This window comes from Manacus vitellinus, unplaced genomic scaffold, assembly GCF_001715985.3.
Source record: "Manacus vitellinus isolate BGI_N305 unplaced genomic scaffold, ASM171598v3 scaffold_0_pilon, whole genome shotgun sequence".
Taxonomy (NCBI): Eukaryota; Metazoa; Chordata; class Aves; order Passeriformes; family Pipridae; genus Manacus; species Manacus vitellinus.
Window position 1 is genome coordinate 39,166,805 of NW_021938789.1, and position 19,602 is coordinate 39,186,406.

Here is a 19,602-nt window from a genome sequence, read left to right on the forward strand (position 1 = left end):
TAAAGACCATAAAACTTATTACTAGTGCTAATGTTATGATCAGTATTAAACTGTAAACTGTGTTTTTCAGGGGTTTTAATGTAACTTACTGCTGCACATTATACATTAAACTTAAAATCTATGTTTAGGCAGATTTAAAATAGAAAATATTATAGTAAATGTAGAGGGTGCCCAATGCCCTTTATTCCGATGGTTTTGAACCTCTCATTTGATCATGTAAGTGTGAAGTTTCTGCTTCAATCGCAGTTATCTGAGTAGTTTGAATTGGCCTTCTCTTTAAGGGAGCCTTTTGTTCTGTGATGGCACTCTGCTGAGCACAGTGACTTTGCTTTTAGCACAGCATGAGGTTTCATCAAGAGTTTCGAAGTTTGTCTGGAAAAGGTTACAACCTGCCCAGATCACTCCTGGCAGTTGGCTGTCAATCTGAGTTCTTCCTGCCAGTCCACTCCCATTTTTGTCCAGGTCCACAATTAATACTGGATGCCAAAAGGAGTGTCTTATTTCTATATCTATTATTAGTGGTGTTATTGGTGTTTTATATTATTTTGGGTGCAGAAGAGTTTTAATTACCCCTTTTCTATTATGAACTCTTTGACAAGTGATGGCAAATACTCAAAGAAAGAAAACAGACACTTTGCAGCAGTTCAGGGCCTATTCCCTTTCTACTTACCAGTGATATACCAAGTCATGAATTTTTAATATTTTGTTTAGTTGAAAGAGTGATACAACTTTCAGGAAAGTATAAACTTGTGATGTAAATTTTATTCCTTGTTGTTTAGCTTCTGAGTGAAAATAATTATAAGGGAGTTTTTCTTCATTTTTACTAGGTTCATGCCAGAGCCAAACCTTCCTCCATTGATTCTGTACGATGCAAAATCTTTGCCAGCTAATATGAACCACCAGCAAGTGATAAATATTGATTGGATTCATGAGAGACTTCCTGACCTTCCCAGTGTGAAGAGGGAAAAGCTTGTTGAACAGTATGGGATTCTTCCTGAACACAGCTTTGCCTTATTGGTAGGTCTATTGATCAAGTGCTGAAAGAAGCTTAGAAACTTCAAAGTTGCACAGTTCTTGAAAAGATTTACAAATGTCGTATTAACCAACTGTCAGCCCTCGTGGATGTTTTTGTTTGGAAGTGTGTCTGATGCATACTTTGTACCAAGGAGCCATATACATAGAATGGTGGAGAAATTAAAGCAGACACCACAAGCCTAGAAGTGTTTCTCACGCAGAGTACAGTCAAATAACTATTATTTAATATTGATCTTGACTGTCTACACATCGACGCGCCCGTGACTGACTGCAACAAATGTACAACTTCTGGTTACAGACCCTTGGCTGCAAGTGCCTTCTCCTCGTCTTTGGGCCTGGTACAAGGCTGGGCACATTGACCATATGTAACGAATACAAACCAAAATCCAAAATCTAAATCTTCCAGCTTCACAGGCCCACTGATCTACCGTTCAGCTTTATTTATTCTTTCTTTATTTATTCTTTGGGAAGTACACCAGAGGGTTGCACAGCATCAACTTTGACCTCACAGTGCAGTTTACCAAGGGTAGGTTCAGAAGAGGGGATGGGAAGGAAAAGATTGTGGCAAATACAGTTATAAAGACAGAAGTGACAGCAAAATCTCATAACCTCCAAAATTATTCTAAAGGACTTCGAGGTTCTTAAATACAAACTGTGACATCTCTCTTTGCCAGTGATAACTCTGGGGAGGGGGCTAGTATACTCACCAAAGATTAGACACTGCTCATAGCCGGCTAAACTAGGAGAGTGTCCTGCTTTGGTTACCTCTATGATTAGTGGAGACAGAAGGAAAAGGACTTTTTCAGAGTGAGATTCAGAGCAGAACCGTAAGTACTTTAAATTGTCCTCTGGAGGAGTTCCTTTCCTTTGACTGTAAATGGAGGGAGAGCAGTGCACATAACTCCCTCATATCCCTTCTTTGTGTGTCTGTAATTTAACACACTTGTACAGAAGCTGATTCTACAGAAAGAAAATGGTCCTTTATTCTGAAGGAAGCTGTTAAGAAAACTGCCTTTGTGGTGCTGTGCCATTTTAGTGAGTTGCAGATGTTTCACTGTTTGGTGGGCAGGTGAGTCATAAGTCTTATCAGAGTCATGAGACTGCAGTGATAGAATCGAGAGGTGTTAGTAGTTCTTACCTTTCTATTTCATTGTATAAGCTGTAAAATGTGATTTTGCAGCCAGTATTCCTGTTCATGTATGCATTTTTTCATGTCAACATATTTCTCACATATTAAAATAGAAATAGGGGTAGACAGGATAGATAGGTCCTGCACCTTTTTTTTCTGATTTCTTCTTCTTCCCCTCTGTGGTGAGTTGACCTGTGCCAGCTGCTAAGCACCACAACTGCTTGCTCATTTTCCCTGCCAGTTGGACAGGGAAGAGAGTAGGAAAAGCAAAAGTGAGAAGACTCATTATTTGAGATAAAGACACTTCAGTGAGGGAACGGGTAAGGGAAAAACCAAAAAGTGATGCAAATGCAATCACTTACCACATCCCACAAATGTACTGATGCACAGCCAGTCTGCAGCCAATAACACTGATTACCTCCCCCAGTATCCCCTTCCCTCAGTTTTCCTTGTTGAGCAGGGCATTACATGGCGTGGAATATAACCTTGGTCATTTTGGGTTAGCAGGCTGGACTGTGTCCCTGCCTAACTTTGTGCCCATCCTTGGTCTGCTCACTGTGGGGAACAGAATGGAAAAAGAAAGTACTGCTCAGCAGTAGCCAAAACACCAGTGTGTTGTCAGCACTGCATTAGTCACAAATCCAAAACGCAGCACTCTCTGTAGAAAATAAACCCCATCCCAGCTGGGCCCAGTACACCCACTCCTTTCACTTGGCATCAACCCACTTTTTGTGGGTTTCAGTTTGCTAGTATGGATGGCTTCTGCTGTGTGGCTTCTGTCATCTCTCTCAACTAGCCCTATATATTTGCCTCATCCTGCCCTTTCTTTCAGCTGTTCTCTGAAATCCATTATTGCCTTTGCTTTTTCCCTTTTATCTTTTTTTCCTTTCTGCAACGCGTAAGACAATTAATGAGCTCCAAGCTGAAATTTGGGATTCAGCTTGTAATAAGATAATGCATCCATTTGAATGCATGAAGTGAACGCGTTCTTCATTGCGGGTCTCCTTTTATTGTGCATTAGAGTGTCAGCACGTATCCTCTCCATAAAAGTTGCTTGCCTGTTCACTGGGAGACTAGTTAACCTTATTCATGGGAAAGCGGTGTGTGCGTTGCTGCGTTCAGCTTGCATCAGAAGTTGCAGGAGATTGCTGATAGGGCCAGATGCACAAATCTAATGAGCATCCGTTCAGGTTAGAGCGCCCAGGAGTGCTCATTAAATAAATGGCTGTTGTGGAGGGATAGCTCTAAAATGCAAAGTCTGTTCTGCACCAACTTGTTAGAGAAAGCGTTATGCGCCAAAGTTACAGTAAAACAACACCCTCCAACAAACTCCAGCCTGCAGGTTGGCTTCTGAGCTTGCTTCCTGAGCTTTGTTCTCGGACACAGTAGCTGCCTGTACCTACTGCGGTGTTGAGAAACTGAGACTCCTCCTTTGCCTGATTACACGGTGGAAGGAGTAGTCTTTATATCTGAAATGTCTTAAGTGTAAACTGCTAAATTTTTGACAGTTTTGTATAAATTGCAAAAATAAATGATGTTTCTGGTTTTTCTTCATGCAGAGCTATTCTTATTCATAAGGATACAATTCTTTGAGCCATGTACACTCCATAGTATTTGGGTACTCAATTTCTGCATGCAAGTTCTGCTTTGCTGTGTAAACTGGTAAGCTGGCAAATAAATCAGTCAAAAAGGATCTTTGACAACTTTGCCAGTTATGGTATTATAACATTTTTGTCTTGCTTCGTATTGAGTAAAAAATAAGATATATTTGCATAGACATTACTGTATTAATGTGACATTTTGTTTTCTAAATGCATGCTGAGGTCCAAACAGAAAATAGATCAGTTGTCACAGTACAGCATGAGAAAAAAGCAGTATGATCACTTTCTTTCTCATGTGAATTCCAAGTCTTCCTGTGCATTTACCACTCCTCTGCTCACTCAGATAGAATTAACTGTTCTGCTTGGGCTAGTTGCTTTGGTGGAACTCCTTCAAACAGTCAGAAGTGGGCTGCTGTAGCAGTTGGTTTTGACCATTTTTGTTTTATGACAGGCCATTCTCATACATGTTGGCATGCAGGTGAACTTATGCTTATTTTTAGAATTTAAATCATTTTATAAGAAGCTTTAGGAAAAAGTTTGAACTTTCTTTAACTGCTCTGCTTATCTGCTACATGTTCTGGTTTGCTTTTTTTTTCCCCTGACAATCTTGCACATTTTTGCAGCAGTTATTACCTCACAGTTGTTTATTGTTGGAACTGTGATGGTGAAAATGGGAATAACAAAGCAACAAATGACATTTTATTTGTGAACATTGAGGTAGTTTTCTGTTTCAGTTCTTTGGGAAACACTACTGATCTTTAAAAGCATAAGTTTGCATTACAGTCCCAGTGTCCCCAAAGATTGTACCCATGGTATTTGGTAAAATAAAATATTATTTCAGGCTGTTTAAAAGGTATCTGAAATCACTTCACCCACTAGGGTTTTTGACATCTCAGTGCTATGAAATGATCATTTTAAACCATGTTTAAAAAAAAATTTGCATCTGGTTGAAATACTGGTATGTCAGATTTCATGCCAGTGAGACTGTAATGAATAAGTTACAGCATATTTGGTGTGTAATGGGAGCACTGAGGGGGCCTGGATCACATACATGGTGCTGCTTTTCCAGATTTCTGGGTTTTTTTCTATGGAGATTAAAATAGAGTATTCAGAATTAAGAGAGATCAGGCAGTTAGCGCTCCTGTAATCCAGCATGTTAGAGTGTGCTGCAGTGGTTTTCAGAGCAGATCTACTGCAAGGGACAGAGGTGTGTATGTGTTGGTAGTTGGAGTGAATTTGGCATGAAGAAAGTTAAGTTCACATAGTACAGTATCTAGAAATGGAAGCTAATCAAGTTATGCCTACATTTTTTCTAATATGACAAGAAAATAAGGAAAATGTTTCATTTCTGTCAGTCATTCTGATGTTTTGACATTCTGCCTTATTCATTTCAGTCTAACACTGCTGGGTTTTCCTACTCCTTGGCTATAGAAAATGACAAGTCACTTTAAAAAACCTAAAACAAAATGCAAGGGAATTTTGGGAAATGTGTCTGGTTTTGTGTGTGCAAGTAGTGAGTATGGGGTTCCTAGACCTGGTAGCATATGTAAGTCTGTCTCTCTTGAGTTTTTCTGGGCTTTTCTGTGCTTGCTGCCTGGAAAACATCTGATTAAAATGCGAAGACTGGGTATATTTGTCCTCAGTTTTCAAAGGTCTGGCAGCAGGGTCAGAGCTGTAACTCCAGCCAGGCTATAGGTATCCAGAAATCTGAATGTGCCCACTTGTAGGGATCCACTCTCTAGCCTGTACATGATGGAAGTGTTGGATGTGCTGCATCTGAGCTCTGTAGCTGCATTCAGACATGTGGCAGCCGCAGTCATTGTTTGCCTGTGCATAATGTTGTAGCTAGAGTTGCTCTGCCTGGAGTGTTTGTAAAGCCTTCTGCAGCATGAGTAAAGAAACCAGCATTTATACTAGCTAACTTTTTCCTATCTAAATTGGACAGGTGTTTCTGTGTAAGGGAACCCACTGTTTAAATAATCAGTGTTTGTTTGTGCTATTGAATCCTGAGGTGAATTAGAAAGAGTACAGTACTTGGCAATACATCATTCTAGTAATTCCACTTAACACACTCACAGTTTTTAATCAAGTTTACTGTACTTTGGTAATTCCTTTACTTTTTTTTTTAAAGCCAAATTTGTTCCTCTAGTCTGTTTAGCCTTAGTTTTGCATAATTTGATTACAGAGTAACTGCTAGTTAAATTAGTAAGAGCACTGGAGAAGAGAATTACATCTGTATGTCTTATACAGATATAGGTTTACCTTGGTTCACAAAAGACCTCAGTGGTTTCCTAAGCTGAGAACTTAGTTTCTTTCCTCATGGTCTCAAGGTAAAGGGGGTGGGTCTGATTTTTGTCACACCAGTTTTACAGCATATCAGACATTAATCTAAGTACATTTTGTTCTGTTTCAGAGAACAGAGAGCAGTAGTTTGGAGTCTTCTCAAAAGCCATACATCATTACCAATGAAAAATGTGGTATCCAGAGCTGTTGGAAGTTTGTGTTGTGAAAGTTTGGAGAGGGAAAGTCTAAAATTCTGTATTGCTGTGGCAATAAATGGCCTTTAAAAGCAAGGGCATATGAGACTGATGGGATGTGTGTGGACGGAGAACTCAGGCTTTGGTTTAGTGTGTACCCTGCACTCTTTTTGCTCATAACTGTTCCAAGATCTGGCTGCAGTCAGTATGTGCTTGGGAAATGTTTTTGCTGTGATGGCTATACTTAGAATAGCTCCTTGGCTGTCTCTAAACTGTTACCTCTCAACTTCTGAGAGCTGGCTTGTCCTCCTGTGTGTTTATGCCACACACTGCAGAAGGCCAGTGGCATGCTGGATTTGGATTTCTCCTTGAAAAGGTAGGAGCTGCCACTTCATACTTCTTCAGCCTTCAGTAAACCTAATGAGTTCTGTGCTGCAGTTAAAGATCCATCAATAGCTTGATGACAAACACCACAGCATTCAACAGACTGTGCAGTATCTGCTCTTCTAAAAACAATCTCGGATTTCACTTAGGCTATAAATTGAATCCCCTACTGTCATATCTTCTGAGCATTTAAGGGTGCTGTGGAAAAGCTTACATAGCTTCTCTGAAAAAAAATGGTAGAATAAAACCCTGCTTCTTACAGGATGACCTTTCCATATCATTGAAGGGTAAATGCAAGCTACACTTACTCCTTCCATCCAAAACAAATAGAAGTGATTGCAACATCAAGAGTGAAGTATCTGTAGACAGTTTCAGGAAAAATCTGTTTGTGGTAAAAGGTAGCATGACAGCATGTGAGAAGGCAGCATTGTATTTTCTAGCATTATACATACTTAAAACACAGGAGAAGATGAGAAAGGTTCTTCCCAAATGCTGATTTTAGGGAGGTGTTAAGACAAAAGTGATCACTCATTTGTTGGAAGTTCCACTGAAGCAGACAGGCTGACAGATAAGCTCTATGTATCTGTTCTAGGCATAAGATAGTTCGTTGGCTGTTATGTTAATGAAATTTCTGCAAAGTTTTGTGCCTCTGCAGTGAATTCACAACTGAAGTTTACTTTAGGATTGAGCATTTATACACCGAGTGTAATTGTTTAATTAGTTGTAACCTGTAACCTGTGTCACCTGCTCTAGGTGACCTTGCCCTGGCAGAGGGGTTGGACTGGATGATCTCCAGAGGTCCCTTCCAACCCTAACGATTCTGTGATTCTCTGATTCTGTAATCATGTTTGCACTCTGGTATCTCTGATGCATTTAACTTTTCTTAAACAGAATGAAGATGGATTAGCAGAATTCTATGAAAATGTGGTGAAACAGACCCGAATGAAGCCAAAGAGAGTGATCGGCTGGGTTCTGAATAACCTTCTCAGTTACTTGAAACAACATTCCCTTACAGTAAAGGAAAGGTCAGTCTTTGTGATTCATACACTGGTGAAACAAAAGTGATCCTTTTCTCAAGTGCCATGAATAATACCACGTCACTCCTTTGCCACTGCTGCTTTAGTTGTTCCCTGTGAAGTTTGTTACACCAGGCAATGCTGCGCAGGCCTTGGCACTGCCATCCTGAATGGAGTCAAACAAGTATGTTGCAGAGAAGAGGACCATGTAGTTCAGAGTTGTCATCAGTCTTCAGTCTTTAGAATATGATGATGGTAAGGCATAGTAGGCTATCTCAAATACCAAACTTGAACACAGAGTAACATGAGGAAAAATACCAGCTTGTATGATTTTTAGGCAAACAACAGTAGCATAGATATTTTACATCACCTTATTCTCTGAGGTAACTTCTCCCTTTCTCCCTAGCCCAATCAGTTCTTTTCTCCTGGCCGACCTTTTGAACCTTCTAGAAAAAAAAGAAATTTCTTCTACAGCAGCAAAGCAAGTAAGTACCTTTTTGATTTTACTGTACTCTGAATCTGTGGCTGCTTACTCCAGTAGTGTAGCAATTTTATAATTAATGTGTACCAGTACAGTGGTTGCTTCAGAAGGAAATTGTTAGTGGTGATGAAGGATAAATTTTGTATCTATAATATAATAGATGCAAATGCCTTGTGTGTGTTTATAATCTTACACACATGTTGCATATTCAGTGTTAAAAGGGGATAGAAGCCAAATAGTAGACTTAAACAGTGTGAACTGAAGTCAATTAAATAAATCCTCCTTCTGAACAGAGCAGACACTAGATCTCAGTTTCACAGTTCGAGTCAGACCTGAGTGAAAGGTCAGTGGGAGCTAATCCGTGGCTTCCAGCTAAGCTGAGAGTACCACTTACTACGTACTAAGGGACAGTAAGGTTCCCAAGCATTAGCAGGTGGAAAAGGATATAATTCACCTGAGTGTAGTCACAAAAGGAGTTCTTCTTTGGTGTACCCCTGGGTCAGAAGTGGGAGAGGTCTGGCCTTTCTTTTATCCTTGCCTCTTTGAGCAAGTGCTGTTACGAACCTCTCACACATGTAAAGATGGTACAGCTCGTTTTTTTAAAAATATCGTGTTGCTTAGGACAGTCTGAAAAATCAGCTCTTGATGATTTATGTCTAAAATTGTGAACTGGTTTTAATGGATACAGTGACTGCTGTGTCTATAGTAAAACTTTACGGGTTTTTATGATGAGGAATAATTAATCATTCAACTTAAATTATTGCCAGCTCATTCATGTGGAATACATTGTCTTTTCAGAATAATTACTATACTCTAGATAAGTGCAATAAGGACCTGTTTGTGTGTTTATCAGTGAAACTATTAATTAAGACATTTAACTTGCCTTAACTGCTTTCCAACTTTTGAAAGATATGGAGCAGTTTTCCATCTATCTAACACATATCCATTAAATCCAAGTACAACTTTGGAATAGTACTGAAGTCAGTTCAGGGTTTTTTTGCATTGTTATAAACCAAGTGTAACTGTTGCAAACATGGCTCTTTACCCTACTTGGAGACTTTTAAAATTTCTGGTTTGTTTTCTTTTTTTGGAGATGCTTGTAGTTCTTAATTAAGTTGGTCTCTTTGTTGGTCTGTTTTTTGTGGATAGCCAGCTGCATAAGACAGGTGTCATAAATAGGGATAGAAGTGCCTGGCTTCAGGCATGTGTGTTTAGAAATTTTGTATTGGAAAAGTAAAAGCTTGAAAAAGGAGATAAAGTATTAATAGGAAAAGCATTGGAATGCAGAGCAGTTCTGTGCCTGAGGGGTTGTGGCACACCCATCAGTTTGGTGTCTGCATTTGAAAGGGAAGCTTCAGAACTCCAGTCCTAAGTCTTTTCCTTGTGGAGGTAGGGATAGGGTACTAATGCTCTTCTGTGGAAGTTTTCTGCCTTGTGATATATTTGTGTGCCAGCACTTCTGACAGGTTATGAAATGTCAAGAATTTCAGAGATGCATTTCTTGTTTAATTACCAACCCCTTGTAATGTGTGTGTTGTCCTCGGTGCTCTGAAATTGGACACAGAGAAATCACAGCACTGTTTGCCATCACCCAGTGATGATGCTATCAGACTGCAGAAACCTTGCCACATTTAGAAAAGTATTTTGGTTGCCTGGATGTCAGAAGAGTAACAAATGTTTATAACAATTCTCAGCAGTAGGCAGAGATGCTGGTTGGCCCGAGGGCAGAAAAGGCTATATATACACACCAGCAGATGAATTGCAGTACTTGGGGAGGGGGAGCATGATGTGCAGTGGCAGACACAGATCCAACAGGAGAGGATGGAAGGGTTGGACGGGGTGAGTGCACAGACATGTGTACACATACGTGCTCGCTGCAGGAAGCTGTTAAAGGCTTAAATTTTTTAAAAGGTTTTGTGTTCGGTCTCTGCTGTGTAAGGCAGTTAAACACAGGCAGATAAAAGCTGTGAGCACTGACTGTAGACACAGAGCACTGTATGGTGGGATGCATGTGCCAAGCAAAGGGCACTGTGTGCTCACATAATTACCATGTTGGTAATTACACAGCTCACGCCCAACTTGCCATCAAATACAGTGTCCTACTCCAGAGGTCTCTGAAGCAGTTCCAGGCTAGTGTGCCTGTGGAAAGGCAGGAGCAGCTTCCAGGGTGGGTGTGCAGGTATGTGGGGGGAGCGTGTCCTGGATCGGGGCAGCTGTGGCCCACCACAGAGGCACCATTTTGAAGCCCACAGTGGGAGGTGTTAGGACTGCTCACCCAGGGCTGAAACCAGTCCAATGGGGAGTGTCTCTGAGATGGGGCCTCACTCCTTATTTGCCTGGATGGCAGCAAGTGCATCTCTGGCATGACAGATCTGCCTTTGAGTTATGGCATTGTGGGAAGAGGCTGGTTCCAGGGCCAGGGAAGCAGAAACTTTCCTCTGCTGCCAAGAGCCATGCTGGAGCAACTCCGTGTGGACACCCTTGTCATGAGTTCACTGGGGATCAGTGCCCCAGTAGGCCATGGAACAGAGCAGAGCCCAGGTTTTGCTGGCTTCTGCAGTTGCTTAGGTCACCCACATAGGAATAACTTCAAAAGACCCACTGGGCGCTCCTGCTTTAAAGTAGATGGCAAGGAAATGAGTAGAGTACACAAACCTAAACTGAACCATCTGCTTTGACAATTACGGCTATACCATCTGGAGGACTGGACCCAGCCTGCCCCTCGCTTCTGTGAGAGGCTGAGGGACAACTGCCAGACATCAAGGCTTCCGTCACTGGAAATGAGAGATGCCCACAGGACTGACTCAAGTGGTGCTGCCTGCTGCTTCCTCCCACCCTTGGCAGCAAATCACTGCAGATAGGGTTTCCAGTTGGAACGTTCCTAGGCACAGCAGTCAGCTGGCACGTTCACCAGTTGCAAAATGTTTGATATGATGCCCATGGCAGCCAGACATGTAAGTCCTGATTAATTCATCTTGACCAATGCTGCTGTGCCTGCATGGGTAGAAACTGCAGAACATTATTAAAATCTAATCATGCTCAGGCAAGAATCAATAGTAGAAACTGTTGAGATTTCAGTAATGGAAATGAGACCTGAAATTCACATTTTAGCTCTGGAGACTTCATAATTTGATCCTCCTGTGCTGGTGCAGGCAGTTTGTGTAAATGAGTTGAAATCATTTTTTTAAACTGCTTTCTTTAGCTTCATGCTCCTTGCCAAGTGGAGAGACACATTTTTAAAAAGTGCATCTTTGACAGGTCTTGGCCACATATCTTTCTGCTTTCCTACGTACCTGTAAACAAGCAAGGGCCTTGATAACATTGTTGCTCTACTAGCTAAGTGGAGATGCTTTTTACCAAATGGAGTAGTACACATGATGCAGCTGTCACACAGGGAAAATCTGGTGCCTTCAAGGTCTTTAATGGCCAAGCTTTTCTCAGTGCCAGGAAATACTAGCATAGGCATAACAGGGAATCAGAGCTGGATCTCTGACTGTCAAGCTGACCTGCCCCTGCTCTAAGTCAGCCTGATGTATGAGTTGCTCCTGGATAACTCTGCCATGGTCGGCTGTGTAGATTTTGTTTGTTGCAGATTTCCCCCTCCTGCAGCCCATGGCATCCTAAAAATCCCATCTGCCTTTTTCCAGGAGACTGAAAGGGTTTATTCACTGTCCACTCCTGATTTGTGCAGCACTTACACTCTCCAGGGTGTTTGCTATGGGCTGTGCTGTGCAATGAGGACAGGGCTCACTCTGAGGATGATGTACAGTATGGGTGCATTGGGAGGCCTAGAGGACAGAAAGCTTCCTGCCTAGTCCCTCGAGGAAGAAGCAGAAGGGCTGCCTGGGGTAGCAATGGAGAGCCACAAAAAAAAAATAAAAGCAAGAGGCTCAGACAGGCTGAATCTCTGTTGGATGTAGTGTATTTCTTTCTAGGAGTATTGCAGGTAGCACTGGCATGATGACTTCCAAGTACTGCACTACAAGAAAGATCTTGTAGAAGACATCATATACAGCACTGATTTATTCAGTATAAACATCTGAAAGCTTCACTTACAGCAGTTGTAACTCTGGCTGCTTATCAGTAACTTCAGTATCGTGATCTGCCTTTAACCCTCTTAACAGGGAAAAATTAAGATGGAGCTTCCACAGTGCAGCAGCATATCATTACCCTGTCACAAGGTCTCCAGAAGAGTGATAAGATCCCATACAAGCTTCGGGGTACTGCTGGCAAACAAATCACCTCTTGCAGGAATTGTATCAATGTGTGGTTCTTAAATACATGTTGTGGCTACAGAATTCTTTAACTGAAAGTCTTTTGTACCAGAAAATTTGTCAAGCTGAAGAAAATTGCTGGGGTAGTTAAGATACCAACCCACATGCTTCTTTTTTCCCAAGTTCTCTTGCTGCCCTGCGAATTATTTAACATTCAATTTGAATGCTCCTCCCAGACTCCTCTTCATCCTACAGTGAATATTTAATGCTGAAATTTTGACATGGCATCCATTTCCGTATTGGGACACAGCAATGGCACTTCAGCTCAGGATGGAGCTCAAGGAGCTGTTTTAATAAAGGAGATTTTCTTACTCTCCTCCCACAGCCCTGAAATAAGAGCAAAGGGAATACAGAAAATGACTACCCAAGGAAATTGGTTTTTTATAAATGTTCTCTCCTCTCAAGTGTATTCCAGGGCAATAGCCCTGCTGCAGTGTAGGAAAACACGCTAGCATTAACAAGTGATTATTCCACAGGCCTGGGCTTGCCCAGCAGTCCGGTACTTGGAGATGATGCATAGGTGGGCTGGAACTGCTGCATTCATTCTGCTTGGCACCATTTTTCTTCTACTTTGTCATATGTATCCTCATTACAGCTTCTGGTGAGGCCTGGTAATGGGATGCGTTACCTGCGATTGGACTTGGTACAGTAGTCAGCTAATCGTCATTCTCGGGTAGAGCCATTGCTCATGGAGGTGCATTTCCTGACTGCTCTCAGGCAGTTCATGTGAATAATGTGAGATGAGCACGAGTGCTGCTGGAGGAGCAGCCTTACCAGTCTCTGCTGGGGTGGCCCCTCTCCGTGCAGCGAGGCACACGGGGCTGTGCTCAGCAAACATCTTTGGAGAGGTACTGGCACTGGCAGCAGCAGGCAGGTCCCAGGACTGTGGGAGGCTGCAGAGCACCAGGGGTGAACCATTAACCTGTACTCGTGCAGTAAGTGATGATTCTTTGTCTTATTACAGGATGCAGAAAAGGAGGGGGAGAGTACAAGGGCTCTTTCAGAGAGGCACAGGATTAAATCTTGGGTTTGTTCTCGTTTAGACAATCTGCTCTTGCTTTAACTAATATCTAGCTTCTTGGATCAGTAACTGAAATACTGCATGTAAACAATGTTGGTAAGTCAAGGCACTGACCTTTGCTGCTTTATTGTGATTTTCAGGTGCTTGCAGAATTGTGGAAGGGAGAAGGGAAGACTCCTCTTGAAATTGTTAAAGAACAGAAACTTCAACTGTTACAGGATCAAAAAGAGCTCGAACAGATCTGCCAGGCAGTGATTGATAGACAAGAAAATGAGGTGATTATGATGGTGCTAGGAACCTTCTGCACTGTGGCAGTCTGTGGCACTGAAAGGGCGTTAAAATGGCCTCTCTCTTTTTTCTCTTTTGATGGCATTTGAGCTCTAGAGCCAGAGCTGTAAAGCTGCTGCCAAGATATTATCAGGCTTTTCTTCTCCTTTCTTATTTTACTAAGTGGATTTTTTGAAATTGAAGCTTGCACAAAATGATCAGCAGAAGAAATTATCAGTCTGGCTAATGTGCTAAGTCATTCTGAAAGACCTTAAAACTTTAATGTAGGAAAGCAAAACTACAGGGCCCTGTCCCTCTCCGGCTGTACTGCCATTAACCTGACCCTGCCACCTGACAAAAAACTCTGATTTTTGTGTCATCTGTTGTGATATTGGGGCAACACTGCTAAACTGTTCTGAAGCTGGAGACTGAAGTTACCTGCCAGCAAGGCATATATTAGTTACGGAATTAGAGAATGCATCAGAAACTGGCAATGCAAAAATTTTACTTGCATCTGACTCTTCGCCATCTCCCTGTCCCCATGCACTGCCAAAGAGACAAGTCTAGCTCGCTGTCCTGCCTGACAGTGGCTGTGGGGTGGGGAGGAGCCAGACCCCATGGCAGCAGCAGTGGTGGCTCCAGAGCTGCTGCCCACTCTGCTGTTCTGCTGGGCTATGGAAGCAACGTAAATGCTGCAGTAGGAAAGATGGGGGGAGGGGGAGGTTGGCTCTTCCCCATCTCCTTGGAAAGACACAGCAGCCAGTGTGGCTCATCGGTCTAACAAGGTCTGAGCTGGAAAAAAGGGAAAAAAGCCCTTGTTGCTCATGAAGGGGAGGAGTTGGAATGGATCTTGACAGAGTCTATATAATCTGCTTTATAAAAAGCAAAATGAAAACAAGTGCTTATATGTTCTCTGGAGCAAAAATGTAAAAGCAGAAGTGAATAGCTTACTTCTAATATAAACAATGTCTAGCTACATTTGCCATTTGGAAAAAACCATTAACATCTTTTGAGAACAATACCACCCACTCCAGATCTCATTGGGGGATGCTAACAGCTCTGCAAGAGCTTTTGATAAAGAAAATGAGCTTGCAGTAGGTCGGCGTGACCTCCATCAGACTGACTCATTTGCAGAGCCTGATAAAAGTGCTGCTGTATTTTCAGGCTGGTAGGAAAACACAGGCGTGGACAGAAGGGACGTTAGAACCAACTGGGAAGTGCAGGAGCAGCAGATCCATAACCACACTCCTGTTTCAATGCATTTTGAGAGTAACTTTTTTCAGAATTAACTAATTTAAAAACAGCTGCTCAAGCCAACACTGGGCACTTTATGACAGTGCAGTATCTGGATTGCACTGCGCTCTGCCCCACATAGGTAATTACTTGCAGATCCAGAGTAATGAGTCCTTTCCATAGTGTGACATTACAAAGGAGATTTTAGACTGACAATAATTCAGATACTGTAATGAGTAGCAATATTTGCATTTCAGTTTGGTATTGGCACAGTTGGTGGTTCCTATGTTCACAACCCTTCCCTTAATATCTGCAAATATGACATCCTGTTTAGTTGGCAGCTATTGTGTTCTACTCAGTAACTCCAGCAATGTAGAGATTGCCTTCCCTGCCACACAAGCAGTATGAAGGCCAGATGCTTGTCTTTCAGCAGTAGGCTCTCCTTTAGGAATGCCCAGAGGTGACATTTCTGATCCTTTTAGCTTTTAAATATGGCCCTTGCAATTTTGCCAAGTGATTGTGCATCAGTCACTTGCTGTCTGATAGGCAGTTGTATTTCTGACCAGTTAATTAATTGTCATGTTGCAAAGAATTCTGTGCTTAAAGGAAGTAACACATTGTTACAAAAACACCTACATCTGTTCTTTAAGGACCTCACAAATATTATCAAATAGGCTATGATTTGATGCAAATTACTTGTTAGAATATTCAGTAAGAAGGTAGATCCTATTAGCAAGAAAAGTCCATCTTTCTTCTCTGGCTCTTTTCCAGAAAGTTGCTGTTCAAGTTGCAGACACTGTTAAAATCCAAAAGTGTTTTCTGACTCTTTCTATAAGAGGAGCTATTTTTATTAATTGTAAGGCCCTGCTTCTCTGGGGACTTGCTGTTCTCTCATGGGAGCAGAGCAGGAGCTTATTGCAAAGCTGAAGGCAGTTTTTATAAATAACACCTTAGCCCAAAATGTAATGTTCTCTCACAACAGTCCAAAAGACAAAAATATTCATACCCTGTCTGGGGATGAGTGAAGATGTTCAGTATTCCTGTAACATTGTTGCTTTTTTTTCTTTAAGGTTATGGCGATAAAGGCAGGAAATTTAAAAGTTTTAAATAAGTTAATTGGCCTGGTACAAAGAGAAACACAAGGACGGTCGAATCCTGTTCTGGTGAAGCAATTATTAGAGAAGAAGCTAGAAGTAGCCACAAGAAAAAAACCACACAAGTGACTACAGAAACATGTGCTTCGTTCTGTCTGCAAATGCACTTTGGTGTCTCCTCATGTAGCATCGGGCTTGTTGGTTTTACTTCAAGCAGCTCGAAGTCCCAGCCTTCCCTGGATGCATCAGCCAAAGGCAGATGGGCCAAAGAAAAGCAGATGATACAGCCATTTGCATCTCTTTCACTTTGATGTGGCATTTGGAAATGTGATTTCCACACAGCCCTGGGAAGCAGGCTCCCTGGAGTGTCTGTGAGTATGCAGAAAGCTGAAGCTGTATGGGTTAGTTTTCTAATAAAGCGGATGCAAACTCAGCTTTTTTGGCTGCCTGTTTGTGAGAAGGGAAATTCACAGATCTCAAATACTCAGTGTGGTGGTGCACACTAGTAACTCACTGTGAATTAGTGTGAGCACACTCAACAATGATTAAAACGCCTAGAAGACCACGTCTGCCTCGATGCCTAACAGAATGGAAAAAAATTTCCCTCCTATCATTCTTCCTGGTTTCTGAGGGATGGGGAAGGGATGAAATCACTAGCTGCCTAAGTGTGTGCCTGAGGCTAGTGCCACAGATAGAAGTGCCTGCATCCCTGTGTGTCAGATTGTTTGCTCTCCTCCTCCCAGCTATGTACCCAAACATCTGCTTTGCCTGCTCACAGCTCTCAGTTCTCAGGAGTGCCTGAGGGATGTGCCTGAGCCCTTCTGAGGGTCGCAATCCAGTTTGGCATCAGCAGATGTGCTTCTGCCAGCCCTGCACAACTTAGGGAGGAACAAGTAGAATCACAGACCCACAAGGATCGTGAGAATTCAGCTCCTGGCCCTGTACAGGACAGCCCCAAGAATCACACCATCTGCCTGAGAAAGCGGTGCCTTCCTCTGATGCAGTAGCTCAGTAAAAGGACCACTTGTTCCAGTGCAGTTTTTTTCTCTGCGGGCGAGAACGTGACCCTGTGTTACAAAGGCCCAGTGCCAAGGGCTGCTGTTTCCCTGGCACATGGTTTTCTGCCATCACCTGGAACTGCACTGCTTTGGGGAAGGAATGGAAGATGCAGTTGGCTTACCAAAACTGAGCAGGCTTCAGCTGGGGTCCAGGGCCTGCTCCACTACTTAATCCTAAGGGGTGTGGTATGCTGGTGGGTTTTGTTAGATTTTTTAATACCTTCTGTTTTTCAGTTCCTAGCTTTAACTACCCACTGAAATGGACCTAGAATTAACTTCCCCATCCCAACCCACTTTAGCTGATCAAACCATTAACAGGAAATGCAACTAGAGGAAGGCTGTCTAATTTATATCTAGTAGGGAGAGAAATCCCATTTCGTACCCGGGGTTTGAAGTTCTTAAATCCCTCCTGGAGACTGCTGAGCTGTACTTTTTAAAGATCACATTTACCTCAGGCCTCAGAGCTACTTCTTCAGAATTGTTCTTTAGGATCTGCCTGCAGGGCAGACATTGTCACAGGAGAGCAGCAGGTGTGGCCCTGGGACTTCAGTCACCTTTTGCAAATGTGGTACTTGCAACACTAGTTCAAAGTAGGTTGATTGCAGTTCATTCTCCTGAGTCACAGCACTAATGTATATCTGGAGGAGGACATTGCTGTACAAATTGGCTCGAGCTTCAAGTGTGAACTCTTTAATTAGAAGGTTTTGATATATTTAATGAATAAAATGTATATGCATTATTCACAAAAAATACCTTTACAATTCAGAAGTCATACCGCTGACAAAAAGCAGTAACATGGTTGCCGTCAAAAACTGTGACCCTTCAAAAACCAATCAGCCAAACAGAAAAACTAAACCCGTGAAAACTCCCCAAATCACACCATTCCCATTATTTTCATGTAATTGACCTTCCCAATAAGGCTTTTACTATCACTTTTCACATCATGAGCAAAAAGTACCATTTTTAGTTACAGTGGTGTGAGTTTTCAGGTGGGTGTTCAGGCAATAAAGATTTAGATTATACAACAAACTTTAAATATCGGAATTCTGTTCAACTCTTGACATGACAGCAAGAAACAAGAAGGCACAAGGGTGTCTGCGTGAAATCTTGAATCTTAATTTAAGGGTACTCCCTCGGTTTAGAAAGACACAATTGTTTCCCACAGATGGTCCTCCAGGGTTAATGCTTGTTGTTGCACAGCTGTATGCTGCTGTGCTGAGTTTCCCACTGCTGTAGTGGGTGCCTCTTAAAAAAGAGAAAATAACAGTGTATTTAGAAGAGTAATAATTAAGATGATTTAAAATAAGGAAGGATCTCAACTAATGTAGCAAGGCTACTGCTGATAATTCTCTCTACTGGCTACTTCTTAGCAAAGTATAATTCTACAGTAAAAGAGTGGCTAATATGGTACAAAACCTCTTAAAAATCATGAACCAGGTTCTCTGTGAATAGAGTCTATATGAGTACATCATCCACCCAGGCTTGGGCAAAGCACTTGACACTGTCCTGCATGACATGCTCGTCTAAACTGGAGACATGGATTTGATGGATGGACCACTTGGTGGACAAGGAGTTGTGTGACTGGATGGTCACACACAAAGAGTTGCAGTCAATGGCTGGATGTCCAAATGGAGATCAGTGATGAGTGTGGTGCTTCGGGGTTGGTATCGGGAGTGGTTCTGTTTAACATCGTTGTTGCTGACAGGGACAGTGGGATCGAGTGCTCCCTCATCAGCAAGTTCACTGCTGACACTGAGCTGTGTGGTGTGGTCAACAGGCTGGAGGGAAGGGATGGGATGATATCCAGAGGGACCTGGACAGGCCTGAGAGGTGGTCCTGTGCAAAGAAGTGGGACTTGGGGGTACTGGTGGATGATAAACTTGACATGACCTGTCAGTGTGCGCTCGCGGCCCAGAAAGCCAACCGTGTCCTGGGCTGCATCAAAAGAGGAAAGGTCAAGAGAGATGATTTTACCCCTCTGCTCTGGTGACACCCCGCCTGGAGTACTGCATCCAGGTCTGGGTTCCCCAACATAGGAAGGACATGGACCTGTTGGAGCCAGTCCAGAGGAGGACCACAAAGGTGATCAGAGGGCTGGAGCAGCTCTCCTGTGAGAACAGGCTGAGAGAGCTGGGGCTGTTCAGCCTGCAGAAGAGAAGGCTCTGGAGAGACCTTACAGCACCTTCCAGTACCTAAAGGGGACTGACAAGAAAGCTGGAGAGGGACATTTTACAAAGGCATGTAGGGATAGGACAAGAGGGAATGGCTTTAAGCTGACAGAGGGCAGGTTTAGGTTAGATATTAGGAAAAAAGTCCCTACTGTGAAGCACTGGAACAGGCTGCCCATAGAAGCTGTAGATGCCCCATCCCTGAAAGTGCTCAAGGCCAGGCTGGATGGGGCTTTGAGCAACCTGGTCTAGTGGAATGTGCCCTTGCCCATGGCAGGGGAGTTAGAACTAGATTAAGGTCCCTTCCAACCCAAACCATTCTGTGATTTACTGTAAGTCTCAATTTATTTTCACCCCACCTGCG

General features: G+C 42.6%; 1 protein-coding gene across 1 annotated transcript in view; it reads left to right on the plus strand.

Annotated features, from left to right (window-relative positions):
- The window catches only part of GATB (glutamyl-tRNA amidotransferase subunit B), a 41,597-nt gene extending 25,152 nt beyond the window's left edge, over nucleotides 1–16,445 (plus strand). Inside the window, exons 9-13 of the mRNA XM_018071761.1 lie at nucleotides 828–1,017; nucleotides 7,518–7,651; nucleotides 8,049–8,127; nucleotides 13,559–13,693; nucleotides 15,989–16,445. Of these exons, the coding sequence (XP_017927250.1) occupies nucleotides 828–1,017; nucleotides 7,518–7,651; nucleotides 8,049–8,127; nucleotides 13,559–13,693; nucleotides 15,989–16,141 (691 nt within the window). The 3' untranslated portion in view covers nucleotides 16,142–16,445. The remainder of the gene's footprint in view (nucleotides 1–827; nucleotides 1,018–7,517; nucleotides 7,652–8,048; nucleotides 8,128–13,558; nucleotides 13,694–15,988) is intronic.
- The last annotated feature ends 3,157 nt before the right edge of the window (nucleotides 16,446–19,602 follow it).